Consider the following 22,201-nt stretch of genomic DNA (forward strand, 5'->3'; position numbering starts at 1 on the left):
GCATTTCAGGTTGAGCGTTAATGCCCATGTCGTCCCTGGTAAGTGATTATGAATAATGTTGTCGAATAGACTTCATATATGGCAGGTTGTTTCATTTCAGCTTGAGCGTCAATGCCCATGTTGTTTCCAGTGAGTGATTATGTATATTATTGTATAACGCTGCCAAAAAGAGTTGATATTTGCTGAGAATACCCTTTTTTGCTGAAGCGTAGGCCACAAAAGCAGAATTGCGGAAGTGTTGTAGGCTATGACATTTTCAATCTTTATTGTGGTGTGTGTTACGTTATTCTTTCAGTTTGGTACCGGTACAACTTGTGGAATTAGTGGATGAACAAACAAGAAAACGATTAATCCGGTAAGCTACCGGTACCATTTTTGAAAGTCTCTGATTTTATTCGATTTTTGTATACCGGTACACACTACACAGAGGTGGGCAGTATCGCACTACTTTTCTGGTAAAAGTAGCGGTAGCGGTGCTACTTTTTAGTTGGAGTAGCGGCGCTATTTTTTTTCCAAAGTAGCGGGAGAGGCGCTACTTTTTTTCAGTCGCACTCCCGCTACCCGCTACTTTTTAATTTAAAGTAAAAAATACTCATTTTTTTGGCAACGCTGGCGTGGTCAAGCAGCCATACTATATATATAGCCTATTTAATCGGTTTGGTTGCAAAGTTTCGGTTATTTGGGAATCTCGTTTTCTGGTGTGGAGCTGCGATCTTGCGATTACCATTTGTGCGAAAAAGTTGACCGAGATCAGTGATCTCAACAAGTGCTTCAACGACATGAAATACGTTATAGCATCATGTCTTCATCCCTCCTTCAAGACGTAGTGGCTACAATTTCTGCAGTACGTTTCCACGGATGATGCTGACGCACTACGAGAAAAAGTCAAGACAGGTGTACTGTAATTCGACTGTTGCGGGAGACATCAAGCCAGGTTTATACCAAAAAGAGTGACACCAACAACAGTCACGACTCTGAATTTTTTGGAGTGTTTGCGTCATCTCGTAAAACGTTGCTGCAAAAAGAACCAGCAATTGTGGACGCCTTTTTTTCGGTCAGGAGCAAATCCTTGAGCTTTTCGAATACCGAGTTTAAACATCTGTTTATTAAGTACAACAACCCCATTCCTTCCAGTGCTGCGGTGGAGAGACTTTTCTCTGTTGAAAAAGATGTGCTTAAGCCAGGGGTCACCAAATGGCGGCCCGCCACGCTGTATCGCTGCGGCCCGCGGAAGGTATCAGCGTACAAGTATAACCAAAAATACTTTTCTTGAGGAGTTAAAGAGCACGAAGGCAAAAAATACTTTCCGGGAAGCATATTTTCGCTTTGCATACGATTCCACCGACCGACCAAGCAGATTATAGTTCTACGTGGGGGTTGCTTAAAGCTATTCCAATGCGATGTCCAGCCACACTGTCCCAGTGGTTGATTAAAACGTCTGTTCTCGAATTTCGAAAATGTCGAGCATAGGGTTGCTTATTTTAAGTTTGCAAATGTCATGTAAACACTAGTGTGCGCTTCACCGTTATTGTGTTTCACGATCAGTGTTCTCTTTATGCAAGTTTTTGTTGGCAAAATAGGTCGGTGTGCCAACTCAATTTATAATAAATTGGCAAAATATTATATCTAAATTTAAAGACTTTTTCTGATTGTAGCCTATTATGAAAATATTTAGCTTAGTACTGCAAAATGTTTTTTTTTTTCTTCTTTTTTCAAAGAAATATAGAACGCTTCATGATTTCGCGCGTTATCCTTGCGCAGGGGCCATGCTAATCTTCTCTGTATCGTTCCAATTTTAGTATATCTACTGACGAAGCAAGTCAGGCCTTAAAACTCGTATTTTTTTCCGGCAGCCATCGTGGCCTACCGGGAGCTCCTTCTCGGCGGCCAAATCTGCGCGCTTGGAGGCCAAAATACAAATAACGATAGCATAAGTAAATAGAATTAAACTTGCTACAATGCTAAAATGATCATTTAGCGTTGTTGAAATCTGGTTACGTCCTGCAATAGAATCGTTGTACCACGTTATAACTGCTTTATCGGGATTGTAATCCGGTATTGCGGGACCATCTAACGACACTAAATTGTTTCAGCTGCTCAGTAAATTGTTTCAACTGCATTACCGAATACCGCCTTTCATAAAACCTGACCATTTATACTGTTATGATGTCACAATTGAAGGTGTGAAGTCACTAACCCGTAGCGGGAACATTTCTCAACTATGAAGACACGTGTTTTCTCCTCGGATGTCAACTAGTCTAGTTCTCCTTGTTAACAAGGATTCAATGTCCGCCAACATTGCATCGACATAAAAACGACAATATTGCCAGCCGATGTTAATTAGCACTTTGGATTAACACTTTGTTAAAATAAAACGTGAGTACTGCTCTAGTATAATCATGCAAAAAAATCGCAAACCTGCGACTTGTGGTTTCACGTCACGGTAATTAACGCTATTACTCCCGCACAATGGATGTGAATGCGAGTCGCGCGTTGGCCAAATGCGCTCACTGCGTTACAACTGGTGATCGCAACTGGATATATTCCATATATACAATAGCAAATGTTCCCGCACAATACAACAGCGGTGATTATGACGCGCTGACCTAATTCTGCGTCACTCTTTGATACCACATATTTTCGTCAGTTAATCCACGCTCATTCTGTTGCGAAATTAAATAATTGGCTAGAAGAAGCCGGCGGCCAAACTTGGCCGACTGAGAAGGTAGCACCGGCGGCCATTCAAGCACTACTTAGCGGCCATGGCCGCGATGGCCGCCGGTTGCTTTAAGGCTTGCAAGTTCTGCAAAATGTTATTAATCAACAAATTCTTACCACGCTGATAAGCATCGCAAGTGACAGTTGTCTATAACAAAAGAAAGACGGTTTTATATACTCTCACAAAAAGGATGAAAAACCAACTCATTGCTTTTTTAAAGGGAAGACTGTTCATGAATTACGATTTTTGGGTGATTTCTACAAGCATTTGTTTCATGGTGCCTGGTTTCTTTTTCCCTGTTATTGGAGCCTATTTTTCGCTGATATGTTTGTAGGTCACTATTGTTGCCTGTATTGCAATGTGTCAAACATTTCCTTGTTTACTGAAATTGTTAATTGCAAGATATCCTTTGTGAAGCAAAGAGACAACACCACTCTTGCTTGGCGATGAATATTCTGATGAAACCGCTCGCCTCGCTATAAGTGCGCAAAACAAGTGGCCTCGTTTATTAGGCATTGTTAAAAAAAGTCAAAAGTGTTGTAAAAGGAGCTTGGCCTGGCAGTAGCGTTGTTCGATTAATTTTGTTGCTGCGGTATTCTAACATAAATATGAACAACATGTAACGCTGGATACTGGGTACGAAATATGTTCTTTTTTAGCATAAGAGTCAACCTACCTAACATTTTATTAGTGCGGCCCGCAACAGCTCTCCTTAGTGGCAAAGTGGCCCGCATGCAAAAAAGGTTGGTGACCCCTGGCTTAAGCCAAAGCAGGCAGGACTTAGTGACTCTCATGTTGAAATGCTCGTGTTTTTGAAAGATGCGTAACAACAAATTTCCCTTAGAATGTGTTTTCTATAACGACGTCAAAATGACAGGATAAACAAATGATAAATGTTTCCTAGTGTCATTATAGGCAAAAGTAGCGGAAGAAGTAGTGCTAGCGTGCACTACTTTGGTCCGAGTAGTGGTAGCGCACTACTTTTGTAAATTGGTAGCGGTAGCACGGGCTACTTTGGTTCAAGTAGCGGTAGCGGGTAGCGTGCTACTTTAAAAGTAGCGGGTGCCCAACTCTGCCGGTACGTACATTTAAAAAAATTAAATTAATTTATAGGCTAATTTTTTTTTCAGATTTTTGCTTCAAAAAAAAAAAAAATGGCAAAAATTTTGTTTTGACTTGAAAAAGTACCGTATGTTTTGAACAACCCTAATTTTTAACTACATTTCAATGAACAAAAAAATTAAACATCTGGCAGCACTGCTTTCAAGGGACAACATTGGGAGGATGACATGTTCACAGGACGACATCAGTGGCATGAATCCGGTATAGTGTACCCACATTGATTATTATTTGAAAGCTTTTGACCGAGTGAAACGTACCAAATTACTGCAGGTGCTAGATTACATTGGAATTAACGATAAGGATCTACATATTATTCAAAACCTTTACTTTAATCAAATTGTAGCAATAAAGGTCACAACATCAGCGACTGGATAAGAGAGGCATTAGACAAGGATGCGTGCTTTCCACAAGCCTTTTTTAATTGTATAGTATGATCATCCTTTGATGTCTTGAAGATGAAGCTGGCGTAAATTTTGGGGGAACTAACTTTAATAACCTGAGATATGCTGACGATAGTCTGCTGTCTTAACAGCTAATTTGAGGAAGACAAGCACCTTCACGTGGTCCCCCCCGTCAGTAACATAGGAAATTATACAAAATACGTATGCGAAACGAAGCTTGTCAAACAAGAGCTAATGAGACTGTTCAGCGCAGGGTGGGTAGGAAAATGCCCTTTTCAGGGCACGGCAGTGCTCGCACTGTCGAAAAGTACCGACGACCCACCGTACTGCAGCTGAACACTGAGGGCATCACGGCCAGCAAGCTCAACATCATCGAGCACCTGGCCACCAAGCATCAAGCCCTCATCATCCTCCTCCAGGAGACTCACTGTACATCTGTGGATAAGTTGGTAATAACCAACTTCACACTCGCAGGCGCAACCTGCAGCAGGAAACAAGGCCTCGCCACGTTTGTCCATGACCGGCTGAGCTGGTCCTTGGTTGACCAATCCCAAGCTCAATCGGAGATCGAGTGGCTTTGTGTAGATGTAGCAGGCTACAACATCGTCAATGTCTACAAGCCCCCCCCCCCCCCTTCGCGAATAACATCAACAGCCATCCCAGTGTTCCCCCACCCCAGCCTCTACGCTGGCGATTTTAACTGCCACCACACTGACTGGGGGTACAACTCCATCAACAACGACGCAGACAGTCTGGCCGCTTGGGCAACCAAAAACAACCTCGCCCTCTTATACGATCCTAAGGGCGCACCGAGCTTCCACTCCGGTCGTTGGAACACTGGCACAAACCCAGACCTGGCCTTCGCAAGTGATGACCCCGATGATCGCCAGCTGGACAGATGTGTGTTAGAGAAGTTCCCAAGGTCTCAACACCGACCCTCGCTAATCACGGCCCCCTTGCTTGCCACACCTATTCCGAGCAAGCTTGTCAAGCGATGGAACTTCAGAAAGGCCGATTGGGAATACTACAGCTTCCTCACAAACAAAGCTACGCAGTACCTCCCATCCCCACACACCATCAAAGTGGATGAAGCCTACCAGGACTTCTGTGATGCAATCATATCTGCGGCAAAAGACTCCATCCCGCGAGGTCGACGGAAAAACTACATACCTTGCTGGGATGTGGAGTGCGACAGGCTTTACCGCGACTTCCTCCGTTCCCCCCAGGGTACTGCCACCACCAACAGCCCTGCTGGCAAGATTGGATTCAAAGAGGAAGAAGCATTGGACAGAAGCCATAGACTCAATCGACTTCACGCACTCCAGCCGCACAGCATGGAGTACACTCAACAACCTCACTGGCAGATCACGTGCCTCTCGTCGCCAATGCCCCATTTCAGCAAATGCCATCGCCTCACAACTTGTGAAAAATGGAGTGCACAGAACGAGAGACTGTGAATCAGACAAGTCCGTCCTCAAGGAAATGACGAACCTCTGGAAGGTCCCAACACCTGTCGAGGGCAACATCTCTGGTGAGTTTACCCCAGAAGAATTTGCCTCCGCCCTCCAGCACCTAAAGCCAGGCAAATCCCCGGGCCTTGACCACCTATGCCCGGAGCTAATACTCCAAGCTGCCCCCTCTATGAGGTCCTGGTTAAAAGAATTCCTTTCCTGCTGCTTGCGTCACCTGCGCATCCCAAGAATCTGGAGAAGAGCCCTAGTGGTTGCAGTCCCAAAGCCGAAGAAGCCCCCAGGGGATCCGAAGAGATACCGCCCCATCTCTCTGCTCTGTATCCCCTTCAAGATACTCGAAAGACTTATCTATGCCCGTGTCGAACCGATAATAGACCCTCAGCTCCCTCGGGAACAAGCCGGTTTTCGCCACGGAAGATCAACCGTAGACCAGGTCACTCTGATGACCCAAGACATCGAGGACAGCTTCTCGGCAAAAAAGAAGGCTGGCGCCGTGTTTGTCGATCTCACGGCTGCCTACGACACTGTATGGCACAGCGGCCTTTCCTGCAAACTACTCCGTCTCCTTGCTGACAGGCACATGGTCCATATGATTATGGAACTTGTGCAAAACTGCAGCTTTACCCTTTCCACCGGTAGCGGCCGACGAAGTAGACTACGTCGACTCTGGAACGGCGTCCCACAGGGCTCTGTCCTGGCTCCCCTCCTCTTTAACACTTACATCTATGACCTGCCTGACACCATCTCCAGGAAATACGCTTACGCAGACGATCTGGCTCTCCTGCATCCAGCCGGAGATTGGCAGTCAATGGAGAGGAACCTAAGCCAGGACATGTCAACTATATCAACATATCTCCAGAAATGGAAGCTACAGCTCAGCAAGGCAAAGACAGTGTCGGCGGCCTTCCACCTAAACAACAAGGAAGCAAAACGTGAGATCAACATTACCACCGATGAAGAACACCTCCCCTACTGCGCCGAACCCACCTACCTCGGCGTAACCCTGGACAGGTCACTCACGTACCAACGACACCTGGAGTCACTGCGCAAAAAACTTTCTGCGCGCGTTGCACTTTTGAGGCGGGTTCTGGCTGGGGAGCTGATGCGAAAACCCTTCGCACAGCTACCTTGGCCCTCGTCCATTCTACCGCTGAATACTGCGCACCAGTGTGGTGCCGCAGCTCTCACACCCGCCACATTGACACCGCCATCAATGACGCACTACGCACTGTGACTGGATGCCTGCGTCCCACTCCAACAGACTGCCTTCCCATCCTTGCAGGCATCCAACCTGCTGAGCTTCGCCGTAAAGGAGCCATGATTTCCCTTGCTCGTCGCGCACTGGACCCCGACCACCTCCTCCACAGTACATTCCAGCGCCTACCTGGAGGACAGCAGCGACTGAAATCAAGACGCCCATTTGTGCCCGCCGCACGACAGCTTCTGAACAACGTTGAAGATCTTGGAATAAGTTCGGCACACTGGACGAACTACACATGGAACATGGAGTGGCAAAACAACACCTCCCGACTCCGTGATTTCCTACCCGACGTCGATCCCCACCCTCCGGGAATGTCCCTCGCAAGACTTGCGTGGGTCCGGCTTAACCACCTACGAACCGGCGTCGGTCGCTTTCGTTCAGACATGTGCAAATGGGGCCTGGCTCCCTCACCGGGATGCGAGTGTGGCGCCACAGACCAGACAGTAGATCATGTCGTCCATGACTGCCCAATCCATCAACCACCACATGGAGCGCTTGGACTGAAGGCTCTGGGTGACGAGACTGTCGAGTGGCTGATGACATCATGCCCAAACATATAGTCCAGAAGAACAGCTCATACGACGAAGAAGAAGCTAATTTGAAAGCAAAACTGCAAAATTTGTTGAACAAAGTAAATGAAAGAAGCAAAGATTTTAGAATGAAGATTGAAGAGAGAACAGAAACAATGGTAAATTATTACAAAGCAAAAAGAAAGTGAATTTCCAATTTGTCAAATTGAAATGAATAGAATAACTACCGTGTAATCAAACAAGTAAAAAGTTTTCAAAGTGGCTATTTTTACCCACTTGTTGCCATAGTTACAATGAGATGTTGCCAGAGTTAGGATTAAAGTTAGGAAGGGTTAAGGTAAGGCCCAGGACTAAAATTCCAATATACAAGTTTTTGTTTTCAACAGCTTTAAACTTTTCTCAAATTAGAGCAGAAATCCTTATCTGGCAACGCTATTGAGGTTATATTTACACTATACTCACAGCCAAAAGTTTTTGATATCTTTGGACAACAAGAAAGTGGGATGCAAAAGATGATAAAGGAGTTTAATGTGGGCAATGTATTGCTTAAACAAAAGCAGGGTTGTCGGTATTTTACCCGACTCAAAAAAAAACGGGTGGTTTTTTTTAAAAAACCCACTTAAAAAAACCAAAACAAAACATAAAAAAAACCCAGAGCATCATATTTGTCCAGTTTTTAATAGAAAATTAAAAAAATGAACAAAAACACTACAAGGCACTTAAAACAAACTTTAAATTAGGACTTAAGGATGTGATTGTGAAGTAAATTTCCAAGAATAAACTGAAAACGCAGTGGATATTGTACAATGTACAGTGCACAAAAATCAAGTAATGCCACTTTGTGTATGTATACTACACTAAAACTCATTTATGCAAGAAGGCCTTATAGTTAAACTGGTAAAAGTACTACTCTGCTGTAGTCTGTATGTGTATATATATATAAATGATAAAAAATGTTTAAACATGATGGCATAAATGCCCCTTGCCTTCAAATCTAAAGCTAACGATGCAATAATGTGATTTCTACCACGGTAGCATCAACTTGGTATAGAAATCAGTGGATGATGCAACATCCAACTTGATCTTGAAATTAATGGATGATGCAACATTCAAACAACAATAGCCCTAGTGCATTATTTTATTGAGTTATGCAAGCATGTACTGTGAGTGAAAGGCACTTCATTCGTAAAAAGTAGTTTTGAGGTGAAATAAGCAGGAATCTACCTTTTTTTGCATCTTTCTTAAAAAAAACAATAAAACCCCAAAAAAAACGGGTTTTTAAAAAAAAACGGTTTTTCTCAACCCTGAACAAAAGCCACTTTTCAGCAAATGAAATCAACTTTGTGCAACAAGTACCATACCCATCTTTCTTAACCAGATACAGAAATTTTTACATTAATCCAATTTTTTATTATATATAATTGAGAAATTTGGACAATTAACAAAAGAATGACTAAAAACCAATGGGCTTGAAGTGTGGGCATTCCAAAAAATATGGAAGATTACCTGGACTCAGGGTTGTCGGTATTTTACCCGACCCAAAAAATCCCGAGTGTTTTTTTTTTTAAAAAACCCACTTAAAAAAACCCAGAGCATCATATTTGTCCAGTTTTTATTAGAAAATTAAAAAATGAACAAAAACATTACAAGGCACTTAAAACAAACTTTAAATTAGGACTTTTAAAAGGATGTGATTGTGAAGTAAATTTCCAAGAATAAACTGAAAACACAGTGGATATTGTACAGTACACAAAAATCAAGTAATGCCACTTTGTGTATGTATACTACATTAAAACTCATTTATGCAAGAAGGCCTTATAGTTAAACTGGTGAAAGTACTACTCTGCTGTAGTCTGTATGTATATATATGATGCGAAATGCAATTTAGGAGGCTATTTACCAATTACAGATTCTGGATTCTAATGCATGGCTGTTTCAGAACATTTGCCTAAATGGCCATTGGCCATGCAATCGCTCAATTGCTCATCCATTTATTACTATATATAATATATATATAAAAAATGATAAAAACAATCCAACTTATCTTGTCTATAGGCTAGCTTCATCTTTCATAGTTCACACACTTTTCCAAAAAAAAAAGTTTTTCCAGGTAACTTAAATAATAAATAGGCTAGCATATATTTTAACGAAAAATATTTCTTTTATTAAGATTCTAATTGATGGTTTGTTCAATATGAGCCCAAGTAAAATCTCTCAGGTTTGCCTAGACTGATACACCACCCATGACTGCATCTGATTTTTTATTTATATTTATATTTTGCATCATACTCAAAGAAAAATGAAAAAATAAAACCATGAAAAATAGAAGCAAAATAAATCATCAACGTCAAAGAGCTGAGTTATTATGTATGGTATCGTACCAAATACGTTTTGCATCAGTTAATGCATAGACCCATTGGTTGGCAGACAAGTGACAACATGTTCCGAACTGATACAAATTTTTATGCATAAGTGCTTGAAAGTTGTGATATTATTATCCGTAAAAGTAGAAGTGATGCTACACTGTCTCAGTGTCTCAGCAGATGAAACAACATTCTGTAACAAAATTTGTTACATTGCGGGTAGAAGGTTGCACATAGACGGAAGCTGCAGGTTTTTGTCTGACTATCTTCAGGAGCTAAAATCAGAATAAAATAAATCTAAATGTGGTGAAGTATTTACAGTAGAAGAAAATCGGAATGTAACTTGTGGCTAATCTGAAGAATTTAAATTAACAAAAGAGCTTTGAGGCATAAACAAATTCCTTTTGTAATCATAAGACTAGATCAAAAGTTTTTATAAAGATTGCTTCCATTGCTGCAAGGTAGAATGAAGAACGGCCTTTAGCAAGAATTCAAAACATTTGGAGTCTAAAGTTCATAGCACATTCTTTGTTATCCGGCAGGTGTTGTCCATTGCCTTAAAGCTCCATCATTAGTTTGAATTCTTCTGATTAGCCCAATTTCCTTTTTTTTTCTATTATAAATACTTTACATTTAGGTTTATTTTATTCTGACCTCAGCTCTTAAAGAGAGTCAGACAAAAACCTGCAGCTTTGAGCTATGTGCATTGTGCAACCTTTCTGCTCGCAGTTTTCAAGTTTTGTACCACCAATCAACTCTTCAGTTGTTACATTCAGCACTTAAGCAGTTACTACTGGGCAAAAGATAGTTGGTAGGCATGTGAATTGTGAAGACATAGGTTACAAGTTGCTGATTGGTGTTTTTGCAAAAATATTTAATTTTGTCTGAAAGTGTTTAAAATGTTTTGTTTATTCACCATTCTTTTCAGAAAAGTGAGAAACATGTTTTAAATCAGTGGTTCTCAAACGTCCCCCAGGGGACGTTTTGATTTTTCAGGGGGGCGGTATGATTACCTCGGCTTAAAGGGGGCGTTTTGAGTATTAGGAGGCATTCTGGTTTAAACCATCTACCGCCCAGCCCAGCATTTCATCAAAGAGCTTGTATCTTCATGGTAGCATTTCCTACCTCATACCTGGTGGAAAAGGGATTCATCTGTGTTGTTCTGCTACATATCAAACAGCAAAACCCACTTGGCATATCCATAAGAGGTGATCTTCGAATGTTTTTCACTGGCTTACACCGGATGTGAGGAAAATGGCACTTTCTCACCAAGCCCAAGGTTCACACTCATACCAGTAGGCCTATACTGTTTTCATGCTCGCAAATATATATCAATTATAATTACCGTACTAGTCTTTAAAACCCTTACAGCCTTTTTTACCCTAACAGGGTGATCAAAAAGTCCTTACCGTATTCTAATAGAAATAGAATTCTATTTGAATAAGGTCCTTCTGATGATCCCCCTTTTAGGGTAAAACAGGCTGTAAGGGTTTTAGAGACTGGTAACAAGTCTAAATTTGATGTTATTCACTCTGCTTGGCTTTTTGCTTGGCATTGAGCACTTTTTGTAGTATTAATAGTATTTTTCTCTCTTTTCGTAATTAATCGTTTTTGTTGGGTGGGGCGGTAAAATTTTGCCAGTTCATGAAAGGGGTGTTGGGACAAAAAAGGTTGAGAAACACTGTTTTAAATCAATAAAAAAAATTATATTTTGCCAAAATTTGAAAAATTTTGTGTGTATTATAATGAAATGAGCTACATCAAATGTAACAAAAAATTTGAATATCTTAAAAAGTAACGATGATATGAAAAAACTAACTGGATTTTTGAACTCAGCACCCAAAAATACATAAAACTTAAAAGGGCATTAAAAAGTGTAGCCAAACAGAAATTGTGTTACATAGTGTAACCTGTGCACTTTCCATTTTTGATGCTTAGCCCACTTTGACTGTTTGTGATAGGTGTTGAATTAATGCTCGTCTGAGCATCAAGTTCTCAATCCACAGCTAACTACTTTTTGATGATGTGAATTATTTGTACTGTATTACATTTCAAAATTTTCAGCTACCTATCCGTATGTTTAGATTAAAATTAAGTTGTTTTTATGTTCAAAAAGTTTTACCAGTTTTGCACTTGCTTTTTTCAAGTTTTTGCTTTAGCTTTAAACTTATGTACATTTGTTTAATGACTGACTGCTGTCTTTTGCATAAATAAATTGAAATCATATACTGTAATATGATTATTAAGTAACTGAATTACATAGTGTTTTAGTTGTGAAAGTGAATATGCAGTGCATGTGATGGTGAAAAGTATGTGGCTTTAGTAGGCCTACTGTTACTACGATCAAGTATTTTTGTCTAAAGTCGTGTATTGTGTTTAAAAAACTAGGACCATATGATGATTTTTTTTTAAATGTAGTGCTTGAAGCATTGGTAGCGGTAGTCCGGTACTCTAATATAGAATATCTGATAAACAGATGCAAGCAAAATCTTTAATTAATATAGGTTGTTGTTGTTGAGTTGCTGTTAACTCTCTGTTGAAGTTTTAATCCGGGTTTATTATCTTTCCTGCAGAACTTTTGGTAATAGAAATAGGTTAGTGATAAAGCCATTCGTGTTTACATTAACTGTAAAAATTAGAATGGAAACAATTTCATCTGGGAGATCCATTTTGTCATCTGACAACAAAAACTTACTTCAAGTTAAAAGCAAGTACCAGGCTGAATTTCGGAGATTTCCAGTTGACATAGATCACGATACCTTTGAAGACTTCTTTCACACAATTGAATCTTTGCATCATTTAGTCAACTTTGATTTTGTTATTACTTACACTGACCCTGTTCATGGAGACTTGCTGCCTATAAACAATGCTGAAAACTTTGCAAAAGCAAAATCCTCGTGTGTCAATGGCATCATGCGTGTGTATATACACCTGAAGGATAATTTAAATTTAATCAATGGATTTGGCCAATCAACTGTTCGGAGACGTAAAGGAAAAAAGACCATACCAAAAATTAGTTTTCCAGAAGATTTTCGTCCTGTTTCTGCCATTATTGATGTGGACATCTTACCCGAAACTTTACGTCGTGTTAGATTACATAACCATGGTGTTAACAAGCCATTAGGTTTTTTCATTCGCGATGGGGTCAGTTTGCGAATGTCAGATAATGGATTGGAAAAGGTCCCGGGAATATTTATTTCCCGACTGGTACAAGGAGGACTTGCGGAAATGACTGGTTTACTTGCTGTCAATGATGAAGTTCTCGAGGTAAATGGAATTGAAGTTGGAGGAAAATCTCTTGACCAAGTCACCGACATGATGGTTGCCAACAGTTCCAACTTGATTATCACAGTCAAGCCAGCGAGTATGAGAAATACAGTTGGAAGCACAAGGTCAAGATCTCGTGATAGAGTTGGGTTATCAGCATTAAAACAACAGCACCACGCTTATGAATCAGATGACGAAGATGATGGTGATATAGTCAATGATCTTTCCTCCGCATCATCAAAAGCTCGTTCCTCTGATAGATCAGGGCGCAGTGGTGATAACGTTCCTCCTGACGCTTATAAAACGTCTTCAATGCAGGATTCACCAAGAATGGTCAGATCTACTGATGCTGATGAAGCAAAAAACACTGCCACTTATTATTCAATATCTGGTTCCGCATCATCATCATCCCGGATGAAAGAAGGGAGTGGTCGGAAAGAGAAAGATGCAAGAGATTCCTGGAATACTAGAAGGAACGATGATTCTTCTTCACTGTAGAAAGTAAAACTGCTGGACACACTAAAATCATTTTTGTAAAGATTGGTGCTAAGTGCCTGTACCTTACACGCATTATCGTGCATTACTAATTACCGCGTTTTTTTGCTATATTAGATATTGCGATCTTTTAACTTGTACGTTACTTGTTATTGAAGTTCTCGGCTTTTCTAGGCTCAGCAATGTTCATGATTGAATGAAATTTTCCAAACATGTCCCGTTTTTGTTTACTTTTATAAAACAGATTTCAAAACGATGTTTTTGAAGCTTCTCTCAATTTTGTTGTCTGCGTGTTCATCAAGCAACTTGTGGTTGAGTTATTATATATTTACGCGATTCGAAACTAAGGCTTTTATTTGTATCAAATTGAGCCATTAAATGCATCTTTCTTTGAAAATTGGTTTTTAAGAACGAAGGGATTTCGTTTTTTGCTACAGAGTTGTGGTTTTCAAAACACACAATGCTTCAGAGATACGAATCAATGAAGATGTGTATTGAAAAATGTTGTATTTTTTGATATTAACTATGTACTTTTATAATAGCCACCAGCGTTTCTTTAAGTTATGTTTCATTTGATATCAATTTTATCCACACACTGGGGCGCCTAGACGTGCTGCTCGAAAACCGTTATGCTTTTTTCTGAACAGATGCTGACTTGCACACCAACGCCTTCACAATATTGATCATGAGGGTTCATTTTAAGCAGGCTGTGGAGTCGGGCTAAAATTATACGACTCCGACTCCTCGGTTTGTAACTGGCCGTCTTCGCATCCAGTGTTGCCAGTTTTTTATTATTTTTTGTTGTTTTTTATTTCCTTTTATATTTAATTTCACTTAAGTTACCATCGAAAGTGAAACGGCAACTTTTCCAAACACTGGCAAAAACAAATACGGTACTTTTATTTTTTGGCAAAGTTAAGAGCGTTATATAGAAAAAAATATTTTGAAAATAGATTGCAAACAAATTTTTTTATTGTTCATTGTTTGGTATCAAGTCGGAGTCGGCCGTCTTTTAACGACTCCGACTCCGGACATGCCAAAATCTTCCCGACTCCACAGCCCTGATTTTAAGTGACCTGATAGATTTAACTTGTAACAGTCTTTTTTTGTTGTGCATCTGGTTTCATGCATGATTTCATTCAAGTATTCGGTTGTTTAAGGGTGGTGGCCACAAGCATTATTCTTGCCGTTATCTTTACAAGGCAAATTTAGACTAGGTTTATTATCGGAGTGCTTTCTGAACATTCTTTGTATGTAAGAAGAGCTTGAATTTTTGAGGGACATGCTTCTTTGGGATGTGTCGTCTGCTAAATTCTATAATGGACCAAAACTTTACGTTTGATGAATGCCCGTATGTTTGTCTCTAGCTAATCCAGCATCTTGCAGTTCTTGTTACATTTGTGGAAAAAAATTTAAGCTTTGAAGTTGTAACGCTAGAGTTTTATACTAACAAGCTTTGCAATAATCGTGTTTCTAATCTCTGCTGAAAGTAGCACACCTATTTCATACAAGTAATAAAAAGTAACATCAAAAGCAAGATTGGTTTCTGTCCACAAACTCTTACAACGCAATGCCTTTGTTTAAACACGTCATATATGTGCTGCCATTTCAATCTATTGTTCCCACTTTCTCACCTAATCACTGATTGCAGTCTGGTGCTTTTACTATTATTGGTGACTGACTATGTACCATAGGTTACCCATGTACAAAGTCCCACACAATGCTCTAACTGAAAATTGTTTAAACCTATTCATATACACCAACAAGTGATTTACTGTATTCGTTACCCAATTTATTCTTGTATATTAAATATAACTTGTATTTAGTGTACTATTATGGGCTTTGTGGAAGTGTGAAACACAAGAAAAAAAAAACAATGGCACGGTTTACTTCAGTTTTTAATAGGCTATACAGCAGTGGCGTATCCTGGTTGATTTTCCTAGGCATGCAATGGAGGGAGGGTCATAGCCAGTGTAGGGCGTCTGGGGGCATGCTCCTTCAGGAACGTTTTGCAAATTTGCCTTAGGTTTTATAGCTTTTCTTGCAATCTGAGCTTTTTCTCGAAATTCGACTGAAAACTTTGATACAGTATAGAGTTACAGTATCTCCAGAGACTCCAGTAGAAAGCCACAAGGACTTAAACTATGAAGACCAAAAGAAAAAAAGGCCAAACAAATGCCAATCGGGAAACTAAAAAAGGCCCAGCGGCCAAACACTTTAAAAAGACCAAATTTCATAAATTTAGTCGTAAGAAGGTCAATCTGGCAACCCTATCCCCGGATAGTGATTTTTGTTTTGCATGCAATTTCAAATCAGCATGCCTTGGTCGCATTTGCGCCACGCTGTAGTAAAAGAGCAGCGAATAGGCAAATTGTATTATCAACGCATGCTGAGCACTCCTCAGCATGCAGGGTTGCCAGGGTAAGCAAAGTTTTTGAAAGCGAACAGTTGTTTCGAATATTGAAATTAAGAAAGCGAGGAGGTTTTGCTATTGACGTTTTGAATTTCTACGCCTAAATTCGTTATACCGCAGCTAAAAGGTTTCTGATTTCCTTAGAATTATAAGGCATGCATGGAGAATACGCCACTGCTATGCAGCACAGTATGGGACGTTGAGAGGATATATTTGCCCCAGTACTACGAATAAGATTCCTGGGCTTCATTTTAAGACATTTATGTAAAATACGCCCTGTGTCCAAAGAACATGATATGGTTTCTTTATGTGACCGGATCCCTAAAATTATTTCGGGCACGAGTCCAAAAGCACCCCCTAGACTCCCTATCTACGCTACTGGACACAGTTGTTCAATCTGTCCTCTATCGTCCAATATGCACTATCCTTAGTCCCGTGCAGTCTAAACGGAGAGATTAATTTACAAGCGTAGCGCGAAAATGTAAGGCCCTCACTTTTTTAGAGCTTCAGTAATTCAAACAAATTTTCTTCATGAGAAAACTAAAATTTGTTACGCTCTTTGTTAGAATTAATCTCATGCTGTTTCATTAGTGAAGGGATTTTAATAATATTTTTCCAAAAGTACGAACCATAATTTATTTATCACGATGGGGTCAAAGAGCTTCGTGCCCTGCCTTATATTTACTACAGTAGGCTACTTACACTTTATTTTAGTGGTCTGTTCAATAAAATAATTAGGCCTACGAGTAGCCTACCCAAAAACACTATAACTGCAAGAACATATTAAACTGACACATGCTCGATAGCTCACTCCTTAAAATTCTTGGTGAGCTTTGAGTTGACACCAGAACATATTGTTTGTATTCTCAATTATTCAATTATAATTATCATTGATGAGTTAAGGGTGGCTGCTTGACTTGAAGACCTTGAACGGTCACTTCGCAGCCTCCCGCTGCTGTGATGCTACCATCATTTTTTACTCGTTTTTTTTTTATTGTAAACTTTTCAACAGTTTTACTGTACATTGTGTTTTGATCTATTGTACATATTTTTTCGCAGCGGCCAATAAACAAACAAACAACCAAACAACAACCTTTGTAAAGTGCAAAATTGAAAACAAGCAGTCGCTAAAAAAACCTTAGCTGTAGGCTAATAAAACGACAGAAGCTAAACAAGTAAACCTTAGACTAGAGGAAAGTTATTATTATTAATTTTTTTAATTGGATTTGGATAATAAATGAAAACTTTTTTAAAAAATGCCAAACTTTCAAAATAAAGCTTTGTTGAAAGTTTTTAGACAATCGCAGTCAATATCCAGTTATTTTTGCAAGCTAATGTCGCCAGGCTTTTGACGACAATTATAGGCCTACATCGAACCGACATTTTACTTTGACAGCTTTAGAATAAGATACCAACAGACTCAACGCAGTGCAATCATAGAATCGAATTTTAGTTTTGACATTATGAGATGGAAGCACTGTTGTTTTTCTGGGATAAAATTGTTGCTACCAAGTGTTGAAACAAATTTACCAAAACAGGGATCCTATAGCCTACTGTAGATAAATAGACTAAGTTAGTATCTAAAATATCTTTGGGGATAAATGACTTATATTTAGTTTGGTTTCTTTGATCCGAACTTCTATTTGATATCAAATAAATCGAAAACTTGTGAAACTGGTTTTTCGATTTGTCAAGGGTAGCCTATAAAGCACCGGTAGCCTACTCTACAACTGTGCATCGCATTTTAAAACAGCTCGTTCCCAATTTCCATTAAGTTTCCAAATCTATACCGCATGCGTTCACAACTTATAATAATCTAGCGTCGGCCTACTAGCTGAGATGCTGACACAAAACATTCCTATAACTGCATTAAACTGAGTTCGGTAATTATTCTTTTATATATAGCGACCCAGTTAGGCTATACGCTACCCTAGCCCCTTACTGTGTTTGAATAACTAGGTTACTTTTTTTTCTTTTTCACCATGGCAGCTGAGGTAGCCAATCAACATGCTACAAAGATCTGAGATAGGTTGCATAGGCCTACATGATTTGTTTAAAAGAGAGATAAAGAAACAACTTCAATATTTATGGTCTCTATCAAACAACTTGTGTTTATTTCAGTAAAATTAGCCTTCGCTTCAACTGAAATGTAAGGTGATTAGGCTAACTGAACTTTAAAAACTACCACCTCCATGATCTCATTTCAAAGAAAACAAATGTTTCTATCTTCAAAATTAGAAATTTAAAATTTTGAATGTGGATTGAAATTTTTCGTGCAAGTCATCATTTTTACTTGGCTTAGGTTATAATGTCAAAAACGGGGCGACATGTTACATTACCCGAATCTTCTCTCCAACATACAACATCAACGAGTAGGGGAGATGTGGGACCAGTGGATCATAGGGACCAGTGACCCAGGAGCTTTTTTCCCCTTTTCATTTAAAATAGATATTTGAAATTTTGACTGTGGTATTGACATACAACGCAATCTTTGTCTACGAGTTTTTGAACAAGACAAAAGTCTGTGTAAGATTTGAGACAGCAAAACGATTTTTGAGGTAAAAAAAGTAAAATTTTTACATCTAATAGAATTTGTATTTTGTACTAGAGCAAAGTGCTTATATGTGGTTTTGTTCCCGACAATGGTTCACCAAATCAAACGTCATATAAAACCGTTCAGGTCTACTGAATCTTAGCGTATTACGTCATGGAATTTTTCCTAAAAAATGAGCCAAGATTGCACCATCGTTCGTAAGACTTGTATCACACCTGTTGAGAACTTCTTCACAATGCATATGGATTATTACGTTACAGTAACTGCCTACGTGAGTTTGAGATGTTGCGGTCTATTCTGGTCATTCGTAAAATGGTTGCTTGAAAGTTAGTCGCATATCTAACTGTTTGCTTAGTGCTTGCCAGCTGGACGAAAATTCCGTCTTTATCTAAGAAGTTTGTATCGTAGTGACAAGTTTTTAGTGGTGTACGGTGTTGCATCCCAATTTCGACAGCCAAGTGGCTAATTTTACAGAAATACAATTTTGAATAGACGTTTTCAAAGGAGTGTTTCTTTCGGTCATTACATACAGACGAACGGATCCGGGAATCTAATGTTACAATTTTCCCACGAAAAGATTATGGTTTACCGCTGTGACCACTGACCAGGTTTAATAGAAAAAATCCTCATTGCATTTTAGTTAAGTGATGGCAAATAGCAGACCTGAAAAGCGAGTTCAAGTTTCAACTGAGGCCATGCCAACTGCAAGTGGCTGCCATGGGGACCAGGCCGGATTTAGGGGGGCAGAGGGTGCAGGTGCCCCGGGCCTCCTGACTTTTGAAGGGCCCCCCTACGTGGAAAAAATGTGATTTTGTGTTATTTTTTTTCTTTCAGCTTTTGAAGTTTTCCGCAAAGTGCTGTGCAGTGCTGGATTAATGCTACTGTAGACGTATAGGTGTTTTTTGCATGTGGGCCCCCCGATCTAAAAGTGCCTCGGGCCCCCCATTAGCTAAATCCGGCCCTGATGGGGACCAATGGTTCACAACCTGGTGGGGACCAGTGGATCAGCTGAATGCTGAATCAGCAGTAGGCCTATTGTTCGCCTAACGAGTAAACAAACCACAGAGATAAGCAAATTTCACAACATCTTCTACGCCTACGGTATCTCCAAACTTTAAAAGGTTGGTTGTGGCCTTATTAACAGACCACCATGCAATCATTAACTCGATAGTGATGACGTCAAAATGGTTTCTAAGGGACACAGTGCTTTAATTTCTTAATGTACTTGGTTGCTAGAAGTATAAATTAAACTGAACATGTGAATAGTAATAAAAATAAATGATGCAGATGAAAATTGCATTTGTATTGGACGGTGCTTGAGTTCTTCTTCAACAAGATGTTGTGAACCAATGGTCCCCAACCCTTGAACCAATGGTCCCCATGGGTGGGGAACAATGGTTCACTTGAGTTGCATTTTTTGCAAGCAAAATAAACAATTTTTCCCTTCTTAAGTTACATTTTGAGTTAAAGGCTGTGGTATGTTGAAGGATAGATTAAAGTTCATGTTAAGACTTCGAAATCCCATTTTAGGAGGCAAATAAAACCTGCACATGCAAAAACATCAAAAGTGACCCACTGGTCCCACATCTCCTCTACTTGTGAGAGTACGGTATTTCCCTCAACAAAGACAAGACTCCAGTTCATTCAACTATTGCGTTTCAAGCTCAAAAAATTACAAAACGCGTTTTTGGAATTGTTCGCTATTTTAGTTATTAACCTAAAGTATAACTTAACACGCTAAGTAGGCTACAATTACTTGTTTTATGCTAAATCGAGAGTAATATAACGTGGCTAGTGATAACTGATAAGCGTGTTTTATAGCCTAATTGAATCCGTGTTCCATAATCAGTGATGGGCATTATCGGCGACAATTGTGTAAAAATTTATCGATAATTATCGCCGATAAATTTTTATCGCTTATCGTTATCGCTCAATTATTTTTTCAGTTAATGTTTATCGTTATCGCCAAAGGCAATATTTGATTATCGCCGATAAATTTTATTTCGCATCAACACACGTGGAAAGACCATGAAAAGTAATATTTTGACTAGCCACCAAGTTAATTAAACTAAAATTAAAACCAGTTCTTCTTCAGTGCCTGAAGTATGTGTGCACAGGTCGTTGTCAGGGGAGGGGGCACCCCCCTTGCAGCGACGGCCCTGACAACACAATAATTTTTAGAGTTGCAAATTGCAATGCAACGAAATGCATGCAACAAGTCTCTTGTTATTTTGCTGCAATCGGCAATCGCGAGTGAATTTTACAATTAAAATGTAAGCGCACAGGCGGTACAGATTCCTTTGAAGCGAAGCGAAAGAAATTGGCAAGTGGTTTGTGAAAGTGTCGCAATACGAGGCCGCTTTTACATCGGAAATATGGTCTTTCGCGCCACCTCACGATCAACTATTTTATTCTTGTGTTTTCTTTTTTCGTTGGAAGTGTTAGTTTTTAGTAGGCTAATTGTCGTAAAAAAATAAAATCTCTCTCGTCAAAACATGAAACTTATTGTTTTAAGCGCATTAAATCTTTAGATGAGTAGATTAACTAAAATTGCAAGAACTTGCCTTGAGACGTGCGGTTACGTCACAAACTCAGTTTACAAGACAAAATTCACGCACAATAACAACACAAAATCGGTTATAGACCGTAAGATCGATTTTTTTCTAGCTTGGCGATATAACTTTAATCCAAAAATAATAACCAAATGCGTAAGTGCCATTTAACTTAAAAAGTTAACCCATTTATGCCGAAAGTGAAAGTACTTAAAAAAATTTTCGGAAAATTTAAATATTGCATAGCCTAATTATGACCTAAAAACATATCACAATTATTTTTTCCAAATTGTGTTTGTACTTTTTGAGAAAAAAACCGTCCTATATATAAGACGCTAGGCAAATCCGTTATCAAATTTCACAAGTTTCTTGTGCGTAATGCTTAAGCGTTATTACATTTTACTTATCGCTCAAAGCGATAAATGGGAAATGTCTTGTTCATGTCTTGTCATGTCATTATTGTCATCAAGCATTGTATTGAAATGAAAGTTCAAAAAATATGAAGATGAAAATTAGCAAAGTAACACAACATCACTGAAACAAGTCATTGCGGAATATGATATTGCTTGAAGCATTTGACATGCAGACCGACATCACATTTTTTGCATCTTGTACTAGTTTTACATGACAATTGGCGCATCGAGTTGCGTGGTAAAATTATGCTAAATACAGTATAACCTTTCTCATTTACCTATGCGACATAGCCTACCTCAATCAAATAGTTTTATTCCCACTAATACAGTGCCTATATTGTAATTCTTATCTCAACAACTCAGCGTTCTGCCATTGCTTTAATGATGGTGTTCACAAAGAAAACAAAAAAAATTATCTGAAATTATCAGTAAATTACGATAATTATGTCATTGTTCTTAAAAAAACACGACTAATTTGACAAGCTTGATGGATTTCACAGTATGCACATTTTACTACCAATAACGCTTAAAATTACTGATAAACTTTCAAGCATTTTGCGTGTTTTGGAATTTTTTCAATCATTGCTGACTTTGCTGTAAACAGGCCTTTAAGCAGAAAGCAAAATACAAAGTTTGGAA

At 39.2% G+C, this 22,201-nt stretch overlaps 1 protein-coding gene and 1 non-coding gene across 2 annotated transcripts; one reads left to right on the plus strand and one right to left on the minus strand.

Annotated features, from left to right (window-relative positions):
* Nucleotides 1-1,716: 1,716 nt before the first annotated feature.
* LOC145777792 (U6 spliceosomal RNA) lies at nt 1,717-1,819 on the minus strand. Its single transcript, XR_014290368.1, has one exon. It is a non-coding gene; the product is annotated as a U6 spliceosomal RNA (small nuclear RNA).
* Nucleotides 1,820-12,445: 10,626 nt separating this feature from the next.
* On the plus strand, nt 12,446-15,752 carry LOC145777040 (partitioning defective 6 homolog gamma-like). Its single transcript, XM_082588311.1, has one exon. The coding sequence runs from the start codon at nt 12,509-12,511 to the stop codon at nt 13,631-13,633; it is 1,125 nt and encodes a 374-aa protein (XP_082444437.1). The 5' UTR covers nt 12,446-12,508; the 3' UTR covers nt 13,634-15,752.
* Nucleotides 15,753-22,201: the final 6,449 nt, after the last annotated feature.

The sequence above is a fragment of the Aplidium turbinatum genome, chromosome 9 (genome assembly GCF_918807975.1).
Source record: "Aplidium turbinatum chromosome 9, kaAplTurb1.1, whole genome shotgun sequence".
Lineage (NCBI taxonomy): Eukaryota > Metazoa > Chordata > Ascidiacea > Aplousobranchia > Polyclinidae > Aplidium > Aplidium turbinatum.